The sequence below is a fragment of the Gossypium raimondii genome, chromosome 5, assembly GCF_025698545.1.
Source record: "Gossypium raimondii isolate GPD5lz chromosome 5, ASM2569854v1, whole genome shotgun sequence".
Classification (NCBI taxonomy): Eukaryota; Viridiplantae; Streptophyta; class Magnoliopsida; order Malvales; family Malvaceae; genus Gossypium; species Gossypium raimondii.
The window spans coordinates 21,530,414-21,545,829 of NC_068569.1; the positions used below are offsets into that span (position 1 = coordinate 21,530,414).

Sequence of the window (15,416 nt, forward strand, 5' to 3'; positions counted from 1 at the left end):
GACTCAAATGTTAAAATTTTAATTAATTAATTCGTGAACTTTAATATTATCATCAAATTTGTCATTAAGTCTTGATTAAATGGCAAGATTGAGCTACTAGGAATTTTAAGATTTTATGTTAGAGTCTAATCTTATGTAAATGTGCAAATTTTTTAAAATTTATTATTATATAATGAGTGAATTTGTTTGAATTTAATTAATTGTTCAACTAATTATTTTATTATTGAGTCTTATTTGAATTATCGGTATAGCTATAACTTAAAAATATATATTATCCCCATATTTTTAGAATAAAATTGTACTTTTCTTCAATATTTGCATGGTTACACTATTTCATTATGCTTGGCTTAAATAAACATAATTTTCTGAGGAAACATAAAAATGGGTTGAGGGTTTCAGATTAATTAGGATTTAAAAAAATAATTTTTGATTGATGCGAAATTTTTTTTTTTAGCATTACATCACAAGCGATTAGAAAATTAAAATAAAAAATAAAAAAAAATAAAAAAGCTACCGAGTTGAGTTGGAGTAATGAGCGGAGTTACCGAGTTAGATACAAATACACAGACATCAAGCGAAGCAAGCATCAGATCAGATCAGATGCTTGAGATTCCATTTAGGTGGGCCCCAGCAAATCAAAAACCTCTGGGGGTTGATCCTGCCCGAATCATCGAACCATTATAAAAAGACCACGTGTAACGCTCAGTGGCGGAGAATTTAGGGGCAGTTTGAACGGGCAGCTCCAGAAATATCTGGTTGCCAGGCACACCGGTTTTAGATATTTTGGCTTCCTTACCTAAACCAAAAACAGCCAATGAGGGAGAAGGAATAGATATATACACGTGGCAGAATGACGTGCTCTTATTCTCGTTCTTTCTTGCCTTGCTTCTTTTTTATCCGGTGGGTCCCACTCCCACACATGTTATGGATGGCATTTTGCATTGTCCACCCATCCCATACATGCATCCCATGTGACTAACGGAGCGACGGTCAGCTGAGGGTATGTTTAGATTGCTCGAAAGGTGTCGATCTGTAATTGGTGGGTTTTACTTTTTCTTTCTTCTCTTTTTAGTTTTAAAATAAATGGTACGTATATAAGTATGCACAATTTTAGGACGAAACTTTAAATTCCATAAATTATCGTAATATCTCATTCAACTAGGGATAGATTCAGGGGTGCCAGGGCGATCATCTCCTTTGAAATTTTCAGATTTTTTAATTTTGTATATAAATTATTATGTATTTTAAATTTAATATTCATATGGTATAATATTCACCCATTTAGTTAGATAATAATTAAATATTAATATATAATAGGCCTTAAAAGATTAAATTTAGAAGCCCAATATTGACTTTAAAGCTAATTTTTAGAATTAATTAATTTGGCCTATGCCCATACATAATTACAAAGCTTTTCGAATAGAAGATATCTATAAACTTATAAATGATTTTTATCTGGACGATTTTACGGAGCAAGAAAAGCAACGCATGAAAATTCAATTGAAGCATTTTCAACTTGATGCTCATCAAAGTACGGAGCTATAGAAAGCTTTCATAGTTGTCACGTTGTGTAAAGTGCTAGCTAAGACAAATAAGTCAAGTATTTATCCTTTTCTTGATAGAATTATTCGTCTTATGCTAACTCTTTCAGTGTCTATTGCAATAACCAAACGAGCATTTTCAACTATGAAAATTATGAAGACAATGCTTCGCAATAGAATGAAAGATGATATTCCTTCAATTTACTTAGTGGCATACGTCGAAAAAGAGATAGTTCGAGAAATTTTAACAGATACATCGAAAAAGAATGCCTAGTATTGAGAAATAGGACTAATGCCAAGTTTTTTTTAATTTAAAATTTGGAATTATAATAATATTTATGAAATTTTTAGTACAGTGTTAGTTATTCTTTTTGCATATTGGAAAAAATATTTAATTTTATATAGTGTGTTTTTTTTAAAATTACAGTTAAATCGTTTGAACTTTTTAAAAATATTAAATTGATTTGTTTGATAAGAAAAAATATTCGAGAAGAATTGATAATTTTTATGTGAAAAAAAAGTCGTTCGAATTTAGAATTTTCTCCCCTTTAGAGTAAAATCCTAGATCCGTCCCTGCATTCAGATTCGAAAACTTTTATTTTAGTCTATTCGTATACTTCAATTATTTGTTTCTCGTAGTGTTGCATTTATTTAATGGTGAAGTAATTATTATTTAAATTGTTTACCTAGTTGGTGTCACGGGTTAATTAAATACAACTTAGTTAGGAATTGACTAATATAGATTTTTATTAAATGACTACTATTATTATTTTAATGACTTTTTTTTTGTAATTTCATACTTTTATATGAATTTTAAATAAAAGAACTAAAATTAACATGTCTATTAATTGAACTCATGTTCAGTAAAATTATAAACAAAATTTTACTACTATACTAATAATAATTCTTAAGTAAACTTAAAAAAAACAAACTAACTTTTAACATAAAATGTTTTCTCTCATTGTGTATATTAATAAAAACCCTAATTAAGTTGGTGTCTATCAAGGATTAATCAGATAGTAATTCAATTAGGAAATAACTAATATACCCTTATATTAAATGACTATTGTTATTATTTTGATGATTTTTTTATTTTTTCATACTTTTATATAGTTTTTAAATAAAAGAATTAAAATTAATATATCTAAATATTGAATCCATATTTAACTAGTTTATAAATAATTTTTTATCACAATGCCAATAATATTTTTAATAAACTAAAAAAAAACTTTTAACATAAAATGTTCTTTCACCAAATTTTTGTATCTATATACTATTAATAGAACTGCTCATTGAATTAATATTACGAGTTAACTAAATATTAACTTGATCGAACATAAGTAATACATCATTTTATTAAATAACTATTATTATTATTCTTTTATGACATTTTTAAAATATAAATGTTGAACAGTTGAAGTAAATCCTATATATTTTACAAGATATTATACCATATTTGAAAACTATCACCAAAAGGAACATCTTACGAGGAACTAATGCAAAAGGCTCACTATCATTAAAAAGCGATAGACAAATTAGGGAACACAGAAAGAAAAAGGCTCATTGAATAGCACTTCAAAAGAATTAACTAAAACATGCTATGAATTAACAGACAAACACTTTACATTAATTGAAAAATATAGATATATGGATTTATCAAATTTAAAAATATTCAAGAATTTCAAAATCATGAATAAATAAACATCTAATAATAAATTCATGAATTGAGAAATTATAATGAATGTTGCATTTCCAACTATTCTACTACTCAATTTTACTCTATTCTAAAATCCAAATCCAAATTCTAAAATTCAAGTAACACATATCAGTCACCTAAGCAGAACAAAAATGATAACATGTCTATTAATAAAAGTTACTCTTGCTTGAGATAAAATGACTTGTGATTTTCCGGAGGCTTTTTGGCCAGCATTTGCTTTGTCTTTTCAAGAACACCGAAGAAAATTGAACCACCAATGCCTATCCACAGTACCCTTGGCCCAATACCCTGCACGAACGATGGCAGAACACACACACACAAAAAAAAGAAAAATCAGGTGAATCTGCTGCAACTTTCACAATTTCAGTCGCCAAGACATTCATTTCCAACTCTAAGATGACCTTTCAGTTTTTGTTAACAAAAAGGACATTAATTTCATTAGGCACAGCAGGGACGAGGAAAGTAAAAATAGATGTTCAAACCTTCAAGAAAGCGTGGGTTCCTTCTTCACGCATTATAGTCCTTACACAATCAAGAATCCCTTTGTACTGCTTTGATGATCCCTGAAAGAATAAAAAAGAAAGTTATGGATTTGAAGCAGTAGGAAGAAACTCAAATGCCTTTCACCAAATAAAAAGGAAAAGGTAATTGACCTGGACCATCAATCGAGTTTTTATCACATCAAGAGGGTTTGTTACAGTTCCAGTTATTGCCCCTGAATATGGATACGTTAGACTTGCAGACAGCAAACCGTTGTGCTTATGTATAGACAGTACGTGTTGTACCAGAAGTTATCGGTTATAATGGATTTATGAGAACAATTCTGAAAGTACGCATAACTCCTAGGATTCTTATGAGGAACAGCAGCCCCACAAATTGGAATTACGATGCAAAAGGATTAGATGCAATTCAAATCCTTAAGAGGATTTTGATCCCTTCAGCATCATGATTCTAGTGGTAAGATGATAAAAGTGTATGTTTTCTGGAATTATGATCAAAATTTACACCAAGATGGCAGTAGTAATTGCCTATCACTGACTCAAACGTGAGACAATAATTAAAATATACATATAATAGAAATCTTAAACTGCTGAAAACAATTTACCAGCAACAGCACCAATTATGGCATTCTCAGGATCATTCAGGTCTCGTTGTGCCTGTAAAAGGTAAATAGAATTTATGTCAAATTAGTTTCCCAGTGTACCACAAATGAAAAATGGCAGAGGATGCTTCATTTGGGTACTTTGTATATGAAATAAAAGTCAATGTTGATCAGAAACAAAACAATCAAAGTTGACGGCCACGAGGCGTACTCTAGGCGCTAGAATCATTGCCTAAGTAAAGGCGTGATATGTATAAGTGTGCATATAAAAAAAGCTCAAAATATATAATTATGACAATAAAAAAATATGTAATTACTGAGAGGTAGTGAGTTTAATTTTCTTCCTTTTTTCATTATTAAAGTACAATTAATGAAAACAATGAAAAGAGAAAGAAATTTGAAGAGAACTTCAATTAAATGGTGTTTTTATTTTCACATATCACTTAATAGAAAAGGGCACCTAGGCATACTATATGCGTACGTGATCAAATGTGCCTTGCTTGAAATGGTATAAGGTGCATTTGTTGTCTAACACTAAGTCACATCACCTTTAACAACACAAAGAATGATAGAAAACAAAGTACATAAATGAGTAAAAAGAAATTGCTGAAGAGTAATATTTCAGTGTTTTCTGACACAAAGCAGCGTTGAGGTTTCCCCGGTTAAAATTCTCGAGGAAGGCTTCAGTGTATGGTCAGATCTGATCACCTTTACCGTTGCTTTTGCAGAGAGACGGTGTCCTCAGTTACACATTAATGGAATTCAATTAATATGGGATGCAGTTGTAAACTTTTTTAATTTATTGTATTTACTTTGAGTGAGATTTAGAAGTATGCACTTTCTATTAGAATTTCCAAGAGAAAGATAGTGCTTACTGCCAACTTATACCCTATTCGGAGTTGTTCGTAGATGCAAAACTGGATGGCATCAAATGGCAAATCTCTCAATAAGAAGGATCCATATCCCTAAATTTCAGAAAGTGAGGTCAGGACATATGCACAAAGCTCAACACACAGAATATTGCATTCACATGCAGATTAACAGCTAGATTTCGGCAAGTAGCAATCAGATGCATAAAATATACAAATAACTTTGGAAACCAATGACTGTATCGCTTCAAAACACAATATCAGACAACTCTGAGAAAACACTCTTCATAACAGCCTTCTCTTTTTTACTAAGCCAAGATTGCATAGCTCAAACCATAAGAATGAAATTTCAGGTTGAATCTCAAGAATGATGCTTAATATGAGAAAACAAGCTTCCATACCGCATATAGACCTCTAAATCCCTCTTTAGCAACAATAAGGCGTACAGCAGCAGGGGCAGAAGCAAATTGCCCAGTTTGCATCCTTTGCTTAACAACCTGGAAAACATCCAATGAGCTGGAGAGAGAGAATTGAATGAAGAGAAATAAGTGACACTAACTACCTCTGTTGGAACTCGAACAAGGGAAGAAGCAGCACCTCCTAGAGCACCTGCAGTCTGAATAAACTCTTAACAAATTATATACAAAGAAAGGCATCATCAGTAGATCAAAACATGATAACCCTCAATATCTTAAATAGAAAGGGTCTAATATTGGGAAATGTGGGGTTATCACATTCCATACCACCATTAAGCAACTAGACAGATTGACAGAATATATTGGAACCAGGCTAGACCCATTCATGAAGGTTAGTTAAAAAGGTTTGCAAAGATGTTGCCAGCAGATGAGTTCTATATTAGACTAACAAAGTAGCTCATGAAGTCCAACCTTGGAAGCTCTTCCTTTCTGATATCTACAACTCTCATTTTTTGCATGAGAAGAATAATCGACCCCATGCAGGTGTATACATTTTGAGTGAGTATATATGTAACATGATGAAGAAGATTTAGAGGGGAAGATTTTGAAAAAGAAGAATAGTTCTATAAATTATTTTTTTCTTCCAAAAACTAGAAAGAAGCTAAAAGACTCAAAGGAACCAAAAATAGTTTAAAACTGTTAAGTCAATGAATCAAATTTTACTGATACTCATCCACCAATTTGCTGTTTGTTAATAATAGAACTTACCAAATGAGCAAAAGCACTCAAGTTTTCAGGTAAGGCTTTTAACAATTTCTGCTTTGCAGGTTCATATACACCAAGAAATATAGCTGAAGCCCTGTGGATAAGAAAATCCACTGGTCAAAATGCCAATCAACCAAAAATATAAAGTCGAAGGTGCAAAATTCCATGCATGAAATAACAAGGATTACAAAAGTTTGCAACTAGATTACTCACGGCAAAACACCAGCAAGGTTTCCACCCAATCCAGAATAAAGACCCTTTAAAACAACTTTCCCTCCGCCACGGGCTGCGTACCATGAGAACAGGGTACTTGATCACAGGTATTCAAAGAGGTAACAATTGATTATGGGCGCTTCATCACAGGTATTCAAAGAGTAAACAGCCAAAAGTTAAAGAGAATACTAGAGGAAGGCAGACAAGAAACCAATTTGTTAAAAAAATGGTTAGTAGGATAATGCAGGCACAGATGGTGGATGTATTTCAGAAATACCATCCCGTAATTTCATAATTAAAAACCTAAAAAAAAGTGTCAAGATAAAATTCCTTTCTGGAAATGATTAAATACAGAACCATTAAGTCAACTTACCTGGAGTCGAGTTTTTACTGTATCAATTGGGTACAGAGCTGCTTCGACAAAAACACCAGCCGTAGCTCCAGCTATGATACTTTCTGCAAAATACACAAAAGATCTTTAGTAAGATCTGCTTCCAACCATGCTAAAGTTCAAGAAAGAGACATTTCTCAAAAAACAAATAAGGGCATTCCCACAAATGACTGGTAACATAGGGAAAATCCGGCGATGCAAACCAGATTAAATGCGATGGAAGGAATTCAGGACACTTGGTCAAGAAGTGGAATAAGCAAGCAGTAAAATAGTGCCCAAATTTTCAAGAAAAATATTACCACTGGACAAATGTATGCCTACTTTTCGTTGAAACAGTTCAACCACTTAGCAACAACTAGCTATAAAGAAGCTGCATTATCGTGTAAATAAGCAAACTATTTTAACTTATTAGCATAACAAAAGTCAGCCAATCATTTGTTTAATTACTTATTTTACACTAGATTTTCCAAAAGAGAACTTTGAGCTAAAATGAGCAAACCATTCTAAATTATTAGCACAACAAATACCTGTTGTTTGATTACAGTTCCATTTAGACTTCCCAAGAGCATAATAACCAGCTGATAATATTAATTTCAATATACAGTATTGTATCAATCTAGTAAATTCCATTTCCTTGGTAGAAACGTAACCTGATGGATCCGAAGTTTTAAACCAGTAGTCCGGTAGACTTGCCACTACCTAGGACAATATTTATGGCTCAGATAAACATTTTCACTGGTTCGCGTCGTCCTGAAAACATTACGCCCTAGATGAAATGAAACCATGCTTTTTCTGTCCCATTAAAGAATATACTGAACATCTCAATAGGACTAAAAAATTTACTAATCAAAAGTCTATTTGCACTTAAATTTCAATCTCATAACTTTTTAAGGTATATCTGCACTGAATGCAAGTTGGTATATCTTATGACGGTGAGAAGAAATTTTCATAAAGTTCCTTAGATTAAATTAGCTTAAAACCTCGAATGAAATTAATTTTGAATTCATTTCATGTTTTGACTGTTTGAACCACATGAACAACTTTTCCTTATATTCCTGATTATAAATTATAACCCATGCCTGTAAGAGCACCAATTACGGCTTGCTTGAAGACATGGTTCAAATAGTAAGCACCGACATTGATGAATCTCAACTCTCAAGTATTAAAAGAGATTAGGAACAACAATCAAAGAAAATAAGGGTTATTATAGTTTGGGATTACCACAAAAAACACGAAAAAAATCAAATGGGTTTTCCTCTTTTAGAAGAACTGAATCCAGCAACCTATTTTCTTCTTTCAGCAGATTACATTTCTTATGGTTCAATCCATCTGCAAAACAACAAATAGCTTCAAAATAACCAAATGAATAATGGGACATTGCCGGAATGAAAAATTAAACCAAATTTAAAAAGAGAACAAAGGTTTTTTTATTATTTGGGTTCTTTAAAGGATTCAAATTAGTCATTGATTATACCGGGACATGCCCAGAGTGAAAAATAAAACAAATATTCAAAAGAGCACGAAGTTTACTGGTTTGGGTCCTCTTAAAGGGCTCAAATTTATCATTGATCAATAAGGATCAAAATGAAGGAAAAGAAAAGAAAAACTAAATGATTTCAAAACAAGAAGATAGTTAAAAGGAAAAAGCAACCAGGTGAGATTGTGTGAGAAGTTGACACACTGGACGACAGCGCTTGAGGATCCATTAGCTCCAAATGCTTGAATTCTACAACTTTCAGTGGCAGAGACAAGAATGGATTGGTTTATTTGTGTACTTCGGAGTGGGCAAACCACACGAGGGAGAAAAGAAGCTACTTATTACAGGGTTTTGGCTGGGGCTTTCAAAAGGAGTGAATTTACGCAACCACCCCTGTTTTCTCTGGTTGTATGTATATTTTTTTAAGGTCAAAGAAATGGTCACGAAATTGTACTACTTCAACTTTTAATATTTTCAATTTAATTATTAAATTATTTAAAATTAATTTTTTTAATATTGATTTTTTTATTGATCTAATAATAAATTTCACCCACTAATATTTATACATTTTATCAATTTTATCTTATATATAATAAAATTCTACTCCACCTCTGACAATAGCCTCAACTCTCCTACTAAAACAAGCTGTTCATCTTTCTCCTCTCAAATGCCCCATGACTATAACTTTTTATCGGAATACAGCATCAGGTGAATCACCATTCATCAAGGTAAGTGTTCGTAGTTTATTGACAATTTAGTCGAAATTTTCATTCACTGATATACAAAGAAAATTTGAATACTCAATTCAATTGATTTTTCAAGTGGGATATAAATGATAGAAATGTCAAGTAATCTACATAATTGAGACAATGAAACTGATGAACCAAATCAAAGTATATTTATACTAGTTATGCAACATCTAAAACATTAATCTATATCTATCAAATTATTTAGTTTATTTTTGTTATTATTGACCATAAAATAATGAAATTAATTTTCATAATTGCATCCACTGTCATCAATCAGTCAAATATGCAACATGCAATTCTAACATATTTTGATAAACTTTTTTTCCTCAAATAATTTGCTTATATTCGTCTTATTTATTTTCGCGAACAATTTTTTTTTAACGTAGCATTAACTATCAAATAGCTAGTCAAGCGAGCACAGGAAGTAGAATTGCTCGATAGTTCTATAAATTAAGCTAACACATATAACTCAAAGAAAAAAAACTCTCAATGAATCAAAATTTATCGACCACCAATTTGCTGTTTGTTAATAAAAGAAGTTACCAAATGAGCAAAAACACTAATGAAAAAAACAGATGAAAATCTAGTGAAACCCAATCAAAAAGTGGGGAACATGTGAGGCAGCAGCAATGGTTGAATCCAAGTTGCAGAGAGGAACTCCCTTGCATGATATAGATGTGAAATCTGTGAATACCCTCCTTCTTCCCTCTTATACACTTGGTATTTCTCTTTCTCCAGCATATAAGAAATATTACTACTATCCTCATTGTCAAGAAACATGGACATTTGAACTGTGTTTTTTATGTTCTGTTCCTTCCCTTGTACTACCAGACGTGGTTTGGCTCAAATACGTAATCTCTTTCTCCAATCTGTTGAGTGGAACCCATTGTCCAACCCTTTTATCAAGCTTTACCACATGTGTGCCCCTTCCCTGATCCACAAACACCCATATCAGCTCCTCTTCATACCAAATCAAGAACCTTTGTCGCGATTTCCCGAAGTAGCGAGATGCTGAACATTCAATATGCCAACCAATGTGTGCATCGCCTTCATCGTCTGTGAAAAGTTCGAAACGTATGACGGATCCATTTTCTCTCAAATAATATAAGGAGTTACCGTCAGATACTGGGTTGGTAAAAGAAGGATGTGGGAATGTGGCAGAATGAACTGTGATCTTAATCCAGTTGCTGTCACCTTGACCCAAATACCATACATTTATTACCCTTTGCTGTAAATGTCGGATACCAAATATTTTCCAGTTGGGGGAAGTGGGAGTACCCGAAAAGCAAAACCCATCAACCGCTTCCATTTGCCACAAATCAGGAACTTGAATCCTTGTTCTCGTGAAAGGTTCGAAGAAGAAGATTGAAGTTGGAGGCTTCGTAAAGAGAAGCCAACCTTTATTAGAGAACCTAACTTCACATTCTTCAGATTCCGGAATACTAATGCTATGCGTCAAGTTGGTAAGGGGATCATATAAATTATACCTTGTTCCCTTTTCTCCTCCTTGCGGAAACAAAAGCCATGGATATTTGTATGGAACACCTTCTTTATTCACCCTCCACTCCAGGGGATGGATCAAACTTCTCCAAATTTTGGTTGCTGTTAGAAAATTGATTTGATCGGCTAATGTGGGAAGATATTGAAAGATTAATATTTGTAAGTGTGCCGGTAACTGAAACCATATGCATTCACTCCCACTCCCATTATTTGGATGGATCTTTTCACGTCCTTGGATAATTTTCCAACCACATGATTGTGATTGTGATTTATTATTAGACAACCTGCAGGCAACAAGCAAGAAAAATAGTTAAAACCTATAATAATACAATAGAATATGTTACAAATCTAAGGACGGTAAGGACGACAGAACATAAGAGTTGGTGCCTCTTGAATGAAGAAACAAATTAAACATTCGGGAGTGGTAGGTGGGGCTGTAAGGATACATTTAAAATTGAAGGACTCAAAATCGAGATGCAGAGGGATAATGAGCTTAGGGAGATCAATTTTTTGTTCGGACTTGGGGTTCCACAAGAAACAACGTACCTCCACTGATCTCGGGACTTCTTTCTTTTTACTGATTATTGCTAATGTTGGGGGTTGTGGTTCTTTATACAAGATCCAATTGTCAGATATAGGTGTTGCACAAAGATTTTCAAATTCTAGGCTATTTTTTTTCAGTGTTGATCTCCCACCCCACCCCACCCCTCCCCTTCCCCTTCCCCTTTTGTTTCTTGGACTGTAAGGTTCTCCAAACCAGACATGTCAGGAACCTCTAAATGCTCTCTCTTATTTTTATCAAAAACTTTAACAATGTATAGAGGCTCTTCCTCCACCCTACAAACCACTTTAAGATGTGAAAGGAGTTATCACACCGAAGCTTTTCCATGCTTGCTTCCGATTCACATACATCAAGCAATGTTCTTGCTTCTGTCTCGAAGTCCATCAGGTGGCATGAAAGACTACTGAAAAAATAATATGATTACAAAATGTTTTTACTTTGAGGCTTTTAGCTTCTTTCAGAAAGACAGGAGAGAACATATCAAAACATATAGAAGTGAGAATCTAACAACTGAAATCGTTATGCATGCTCTTCAGCTGGAGTGTAATCTATCAAGAAAGTATCATCCAATGCCGCAATCTGCACAGAATGGAAGAGTCAACTTGAGCAAATCAGGTATTTATGCCGCAATCTATCAAAAATCAAAATTGAAATATTAGCAGGGAAGCCACTGTTAATAATCTGACAATTTGTAAGAACCATTCAAGTATTTATGTTGCATGTATAGGTCACACATGTTCCATAATAACAATCTTTCATAGTGAAAGCTTACCCCTTACAGCCTAAAAGCAGAAAAGAATGACATGAAAACCAATAAATCTAACTTTTCATCTATGCTCGGTATATTGCAATTACTACTATAAGCCCTTTAGGCTTCAATGCAATTATAACTGGGTGAACTTTTATATTACCAATAGATTAAGAGGATGTCGGCAACTGAACGAACATTTAACAAATTAACAGAAAAGCAATAAACTTTTAGTAAAAATAGAAAGGATTCAACGTAATTAAACAATTCCAAGTTGTTGAGATAATCAAACAAATTGGACTGGAGTCTTTCATAAACAATTGAAAGCAAACCACAAGCATAATAAGAAAGACTTATATAAACCTGTGTACTATCTTATTACTGCACTGCATAAAAGTTTGACATATTTGGGTGTTAGTTGCTGCAATGGAGATGAAAGAATGAGGGATATTAGGTCTAGCCATTCATGTTTTATACATGTTACCAACCTGGCATGATAACTCGTGTAGTAGTCTATGTGTATTTTATATTGACATGACACTATTTCTCTTATATGTCACATTAATAAAACATTAATTATACATAGTTTGTCACGTGAGTTGTCATGTTTAAAATTGTAACATTTTAGTTAGTATTTTCATTTAAATAATTCAATCGGACTCTGTTTAAAAGGTTGATGGTTGAATTTAACTCTTTTAAAAGGTTCTGTTTAAAAGGTTGATGGTTGAATTTAACTCTTTTAAAAGATTAAGAGTCAAATTTAGCTCAAAACAAAAGAATAATGACCAAATTGACAAAAAATGTGAACGTTAAGAATTAAATTTGTCATTATGACATTGATGTATTCTACTTTAATATATGTTATAGATGGTAAATTGAATACAACATTACTTATTTAGCCCTCCAACTTTACAAAAAAAAAAAAAAAAAAGTCAAATTAGCCTTCCATTTAAATTTTGCTTTTAAACTTGTATTGTTTGTCAAATCACTCTAAAATTGATGAAAAATTTAATGTTTATTAACTCTGCTAAGGTGACATTCACATGGCAGTCCACTTGTATACTACATTGACATATTAATTTATTTAAAAAATTTTAAAAAAAATATTTTTTTACATTTTTATACTTTTTAAATAAATTTAATTATTTTTAATTTTTTAAATTAAAAAATAATTAATTGTCAAGTGGCATTCAAGTGTAAGCCACGTCAGCAAAGTTAACAGTTGTTAACTTTTCATCATTTTAGAATAATTTCATAAATAACACAAATTGCTTAAAATTAAAAAAATATGAAAAATTAATTGAAGGGCTAAAATATTTTTTTTATAAAATTGAAAGGACAAATAAAAGAAACCAGTTAAACAACAAAACGAAAAATAATTTCAAACTCAACTTAAAAAACTAGCCCATTCTACGAAGATGGGTACAACTTAATTATAAAACTCAAATTAAATAAAAAGTAACTGAAAAAATAAGATATATCAAACCTATAATCATATGTAACCGTATTAAATATTAATATTTAATTATAATACTAAATACCAATAAAATTAAATAATTTGATAATTGAAAAATAATTATTAAAAATAATTATTGAATTTAGTGCCGCAGTTAATAGGTGGTTAAGTTTTAATATTATTTACTAAAAAGTAATACGTTTAATGTAAATATATTATTCATATTATGAAAGATAAAAGTATATATTATTCAAAATATAAAAAATCAGAATTCAAAAATAAAAATAAAAGTTCAAGCATAATCAGTCAATATTTTTATTAGAAAAAATTAGTATGAGTCTTTTAAAATATTAATGATTAAATTAATTTTTTAAATAGTGTCAAATTTAACTAAAGAAAAACAAAGACCAAATTGATAAAAGAAAATTAAACTTTAAAACGTAAATTTATTATTATATTTTTTATTGAGAATAAGTTTTAATTTTGATTAAATTTCATTGACCAACAAAAGACACGTATAAGGGATTTACATAAGAGCGTTATAATTTTTGTATCAAGTTTCAAATAGTATATTGCATTTTTCATTCCATTTTCCAGATAAAAGTATTATATTAGTTTGGCTTAACGTATAAAAAGCCCTCAAAATTAAAAAATAATAATAATTAAGTTCCTTTTTTTTTACACTCAATTTGGGTACTTGAGTTTTTAAAATATATCAAAAGACCCTCAAATCTTTTCAAAAAAGCAATCAAGCCCCTTACTTTTTTGCACTCAATTGGGTATTAAACTTTCAAAAGTATCAAAAGATCCTCAAACTTTTCATAAAAACAATTAAGCCCATGCATTTATTAAAAATTATAAAAAAATTAAAATATTAAAAATTAAAAATATATAAAAATCATAATAATTATATAAAAATTGTACATTTTATAAAAATCATAAAAATTATGAAGCATATATAAATAATAAAAAATTATAAAATTTTATAAAATCGTAAGAAAATTATACAAAATGTAAAGAAATATAAATTTTGTAAACTTTTTATAAAAATTATCGTACTAAAAAAGCATTTTATATTTTTCTATAACTTTTAGTGATTTTTATTTTTATCATTTTCACCACATGTCACTTGTGTTGCAACATATGATAACTTTAATTGGAAAAAACTAGGGTTGTTAATTTTTTATGATTTTTATAAAATTTTCTAATTTTAATAAAATTTATGTTTTTATAATTTTATTAAAATTTAGTAATTTTCTAAAATTTATTATTTATGATAATTTTTTCTAATTTTTAATAAGAGTAGGGGCTTAATTGCTCCTTTGAAAAAATTTGAGGTCTTTTGATGCATTTTGAAAGTTCAAGTATTCAATTGAGTGAGAAAAAGGAGGACTTAAATACTTTTTTTTTTTTAAGTTTGAGGATTTTTACGCCTTTCAACTTATAAGTTTTTATATTATACTCAACTTATATTTTAGTTTTTTATTTGAAATTTTAATAAATGATTCTTTGTAGATTAAAAAAAAGTAAAATATTTCTTTTATTAGATTGTGTCATTGAATATTCATTCTAGTTTTTAATTTTCAAGTATAATAATAAATTTAGTGGGTTAAATATTTCTTAGTCGAATTGATAATTATTTTTATATTAGAATTTGTGTTTTTTTGTTTAAGTTAGACTTTAAATTTGACAATTGTTCTCACATTAGGGTTTATAATTTTTTGTCTAAATTAGGCCCTAGGCTTGACAATTATTCTAACATTGGGGCTTGTACTTTTTTTGTTGTTGTCTAAGTTAGACTTTAAATGTGACAATTGTTGTCACATTACGGTTTATACTCTTTTTTTTTTTTTTCTATATTAGGCCTTAGGCTTGACAATTATTCTAACATTGGAGCTTGTACTTTTTTT

General features: G+C 30.6%; 2 protein-coding genes across 2 annotated transcripts; both read right to left on the minus strand.

The window, feature by feature from the left end:
- Positions 1 to 3,231: 3,231 nt before the first annotated feature.
- LOC105770635 (probable S-adenosylmethionine carrier 2, chloroplastic) lies at positions 3,232 to 8,849 on the minus strand. The gene is made up of 12 exons (XM_052631673.1): positions 8,666 to 8,849; positions 8,236 to 8,343; positions 6,996 to 7,079; positions 6,624 to 6,699; positions 6,414 to 6,504; positions 5,792 to 5,845; positions 5,631 to 5,726; positions 5,236 to 5,325; positions 4,364 to 4,415; positions 3,912 to 3,973; positions 3,741 to 3,821; positions 3,232 to 3,546 (listed from the first exon to the last, which is right to left on the minus strand). The coding sequence occupies exons 1-12, from the start codon at positions 8,718 to 8,720 to the stop codon at positions 3,415 to 3,417; spliced, it is 981 nt and encodes a 326-aa protein (XP_052487633.1). The 5' UTR covers positions 8,721 to 8,849; the 3' UTR covers positions 3,232 to 3,414.
- Positions 8,850 to 10,009: 1,160 nt separating this feature from the next.
- Positions 10,010 to 11,504, minus strand: LOC105766877 (F-box protein At1g49360). Its single transcript, XM_012586429.1, has 2 exons — positions 11,446 to 11,504; positions 10,010 to 11,024 (listed from the first exon to the last, which is right to left on the minus strand). The coding sequence occupies exons 1-2, from the start codon at positions 11,502 to 11,504 to the stop codon at positions 10,010 to 10,012; spliced, it is 1,074 nt and encodes a 357-aa protein (XP_012441883.1).
- Between the last annotated feature and the right edge of the window lie 3,912 nt (positions 11,505 to 15,416).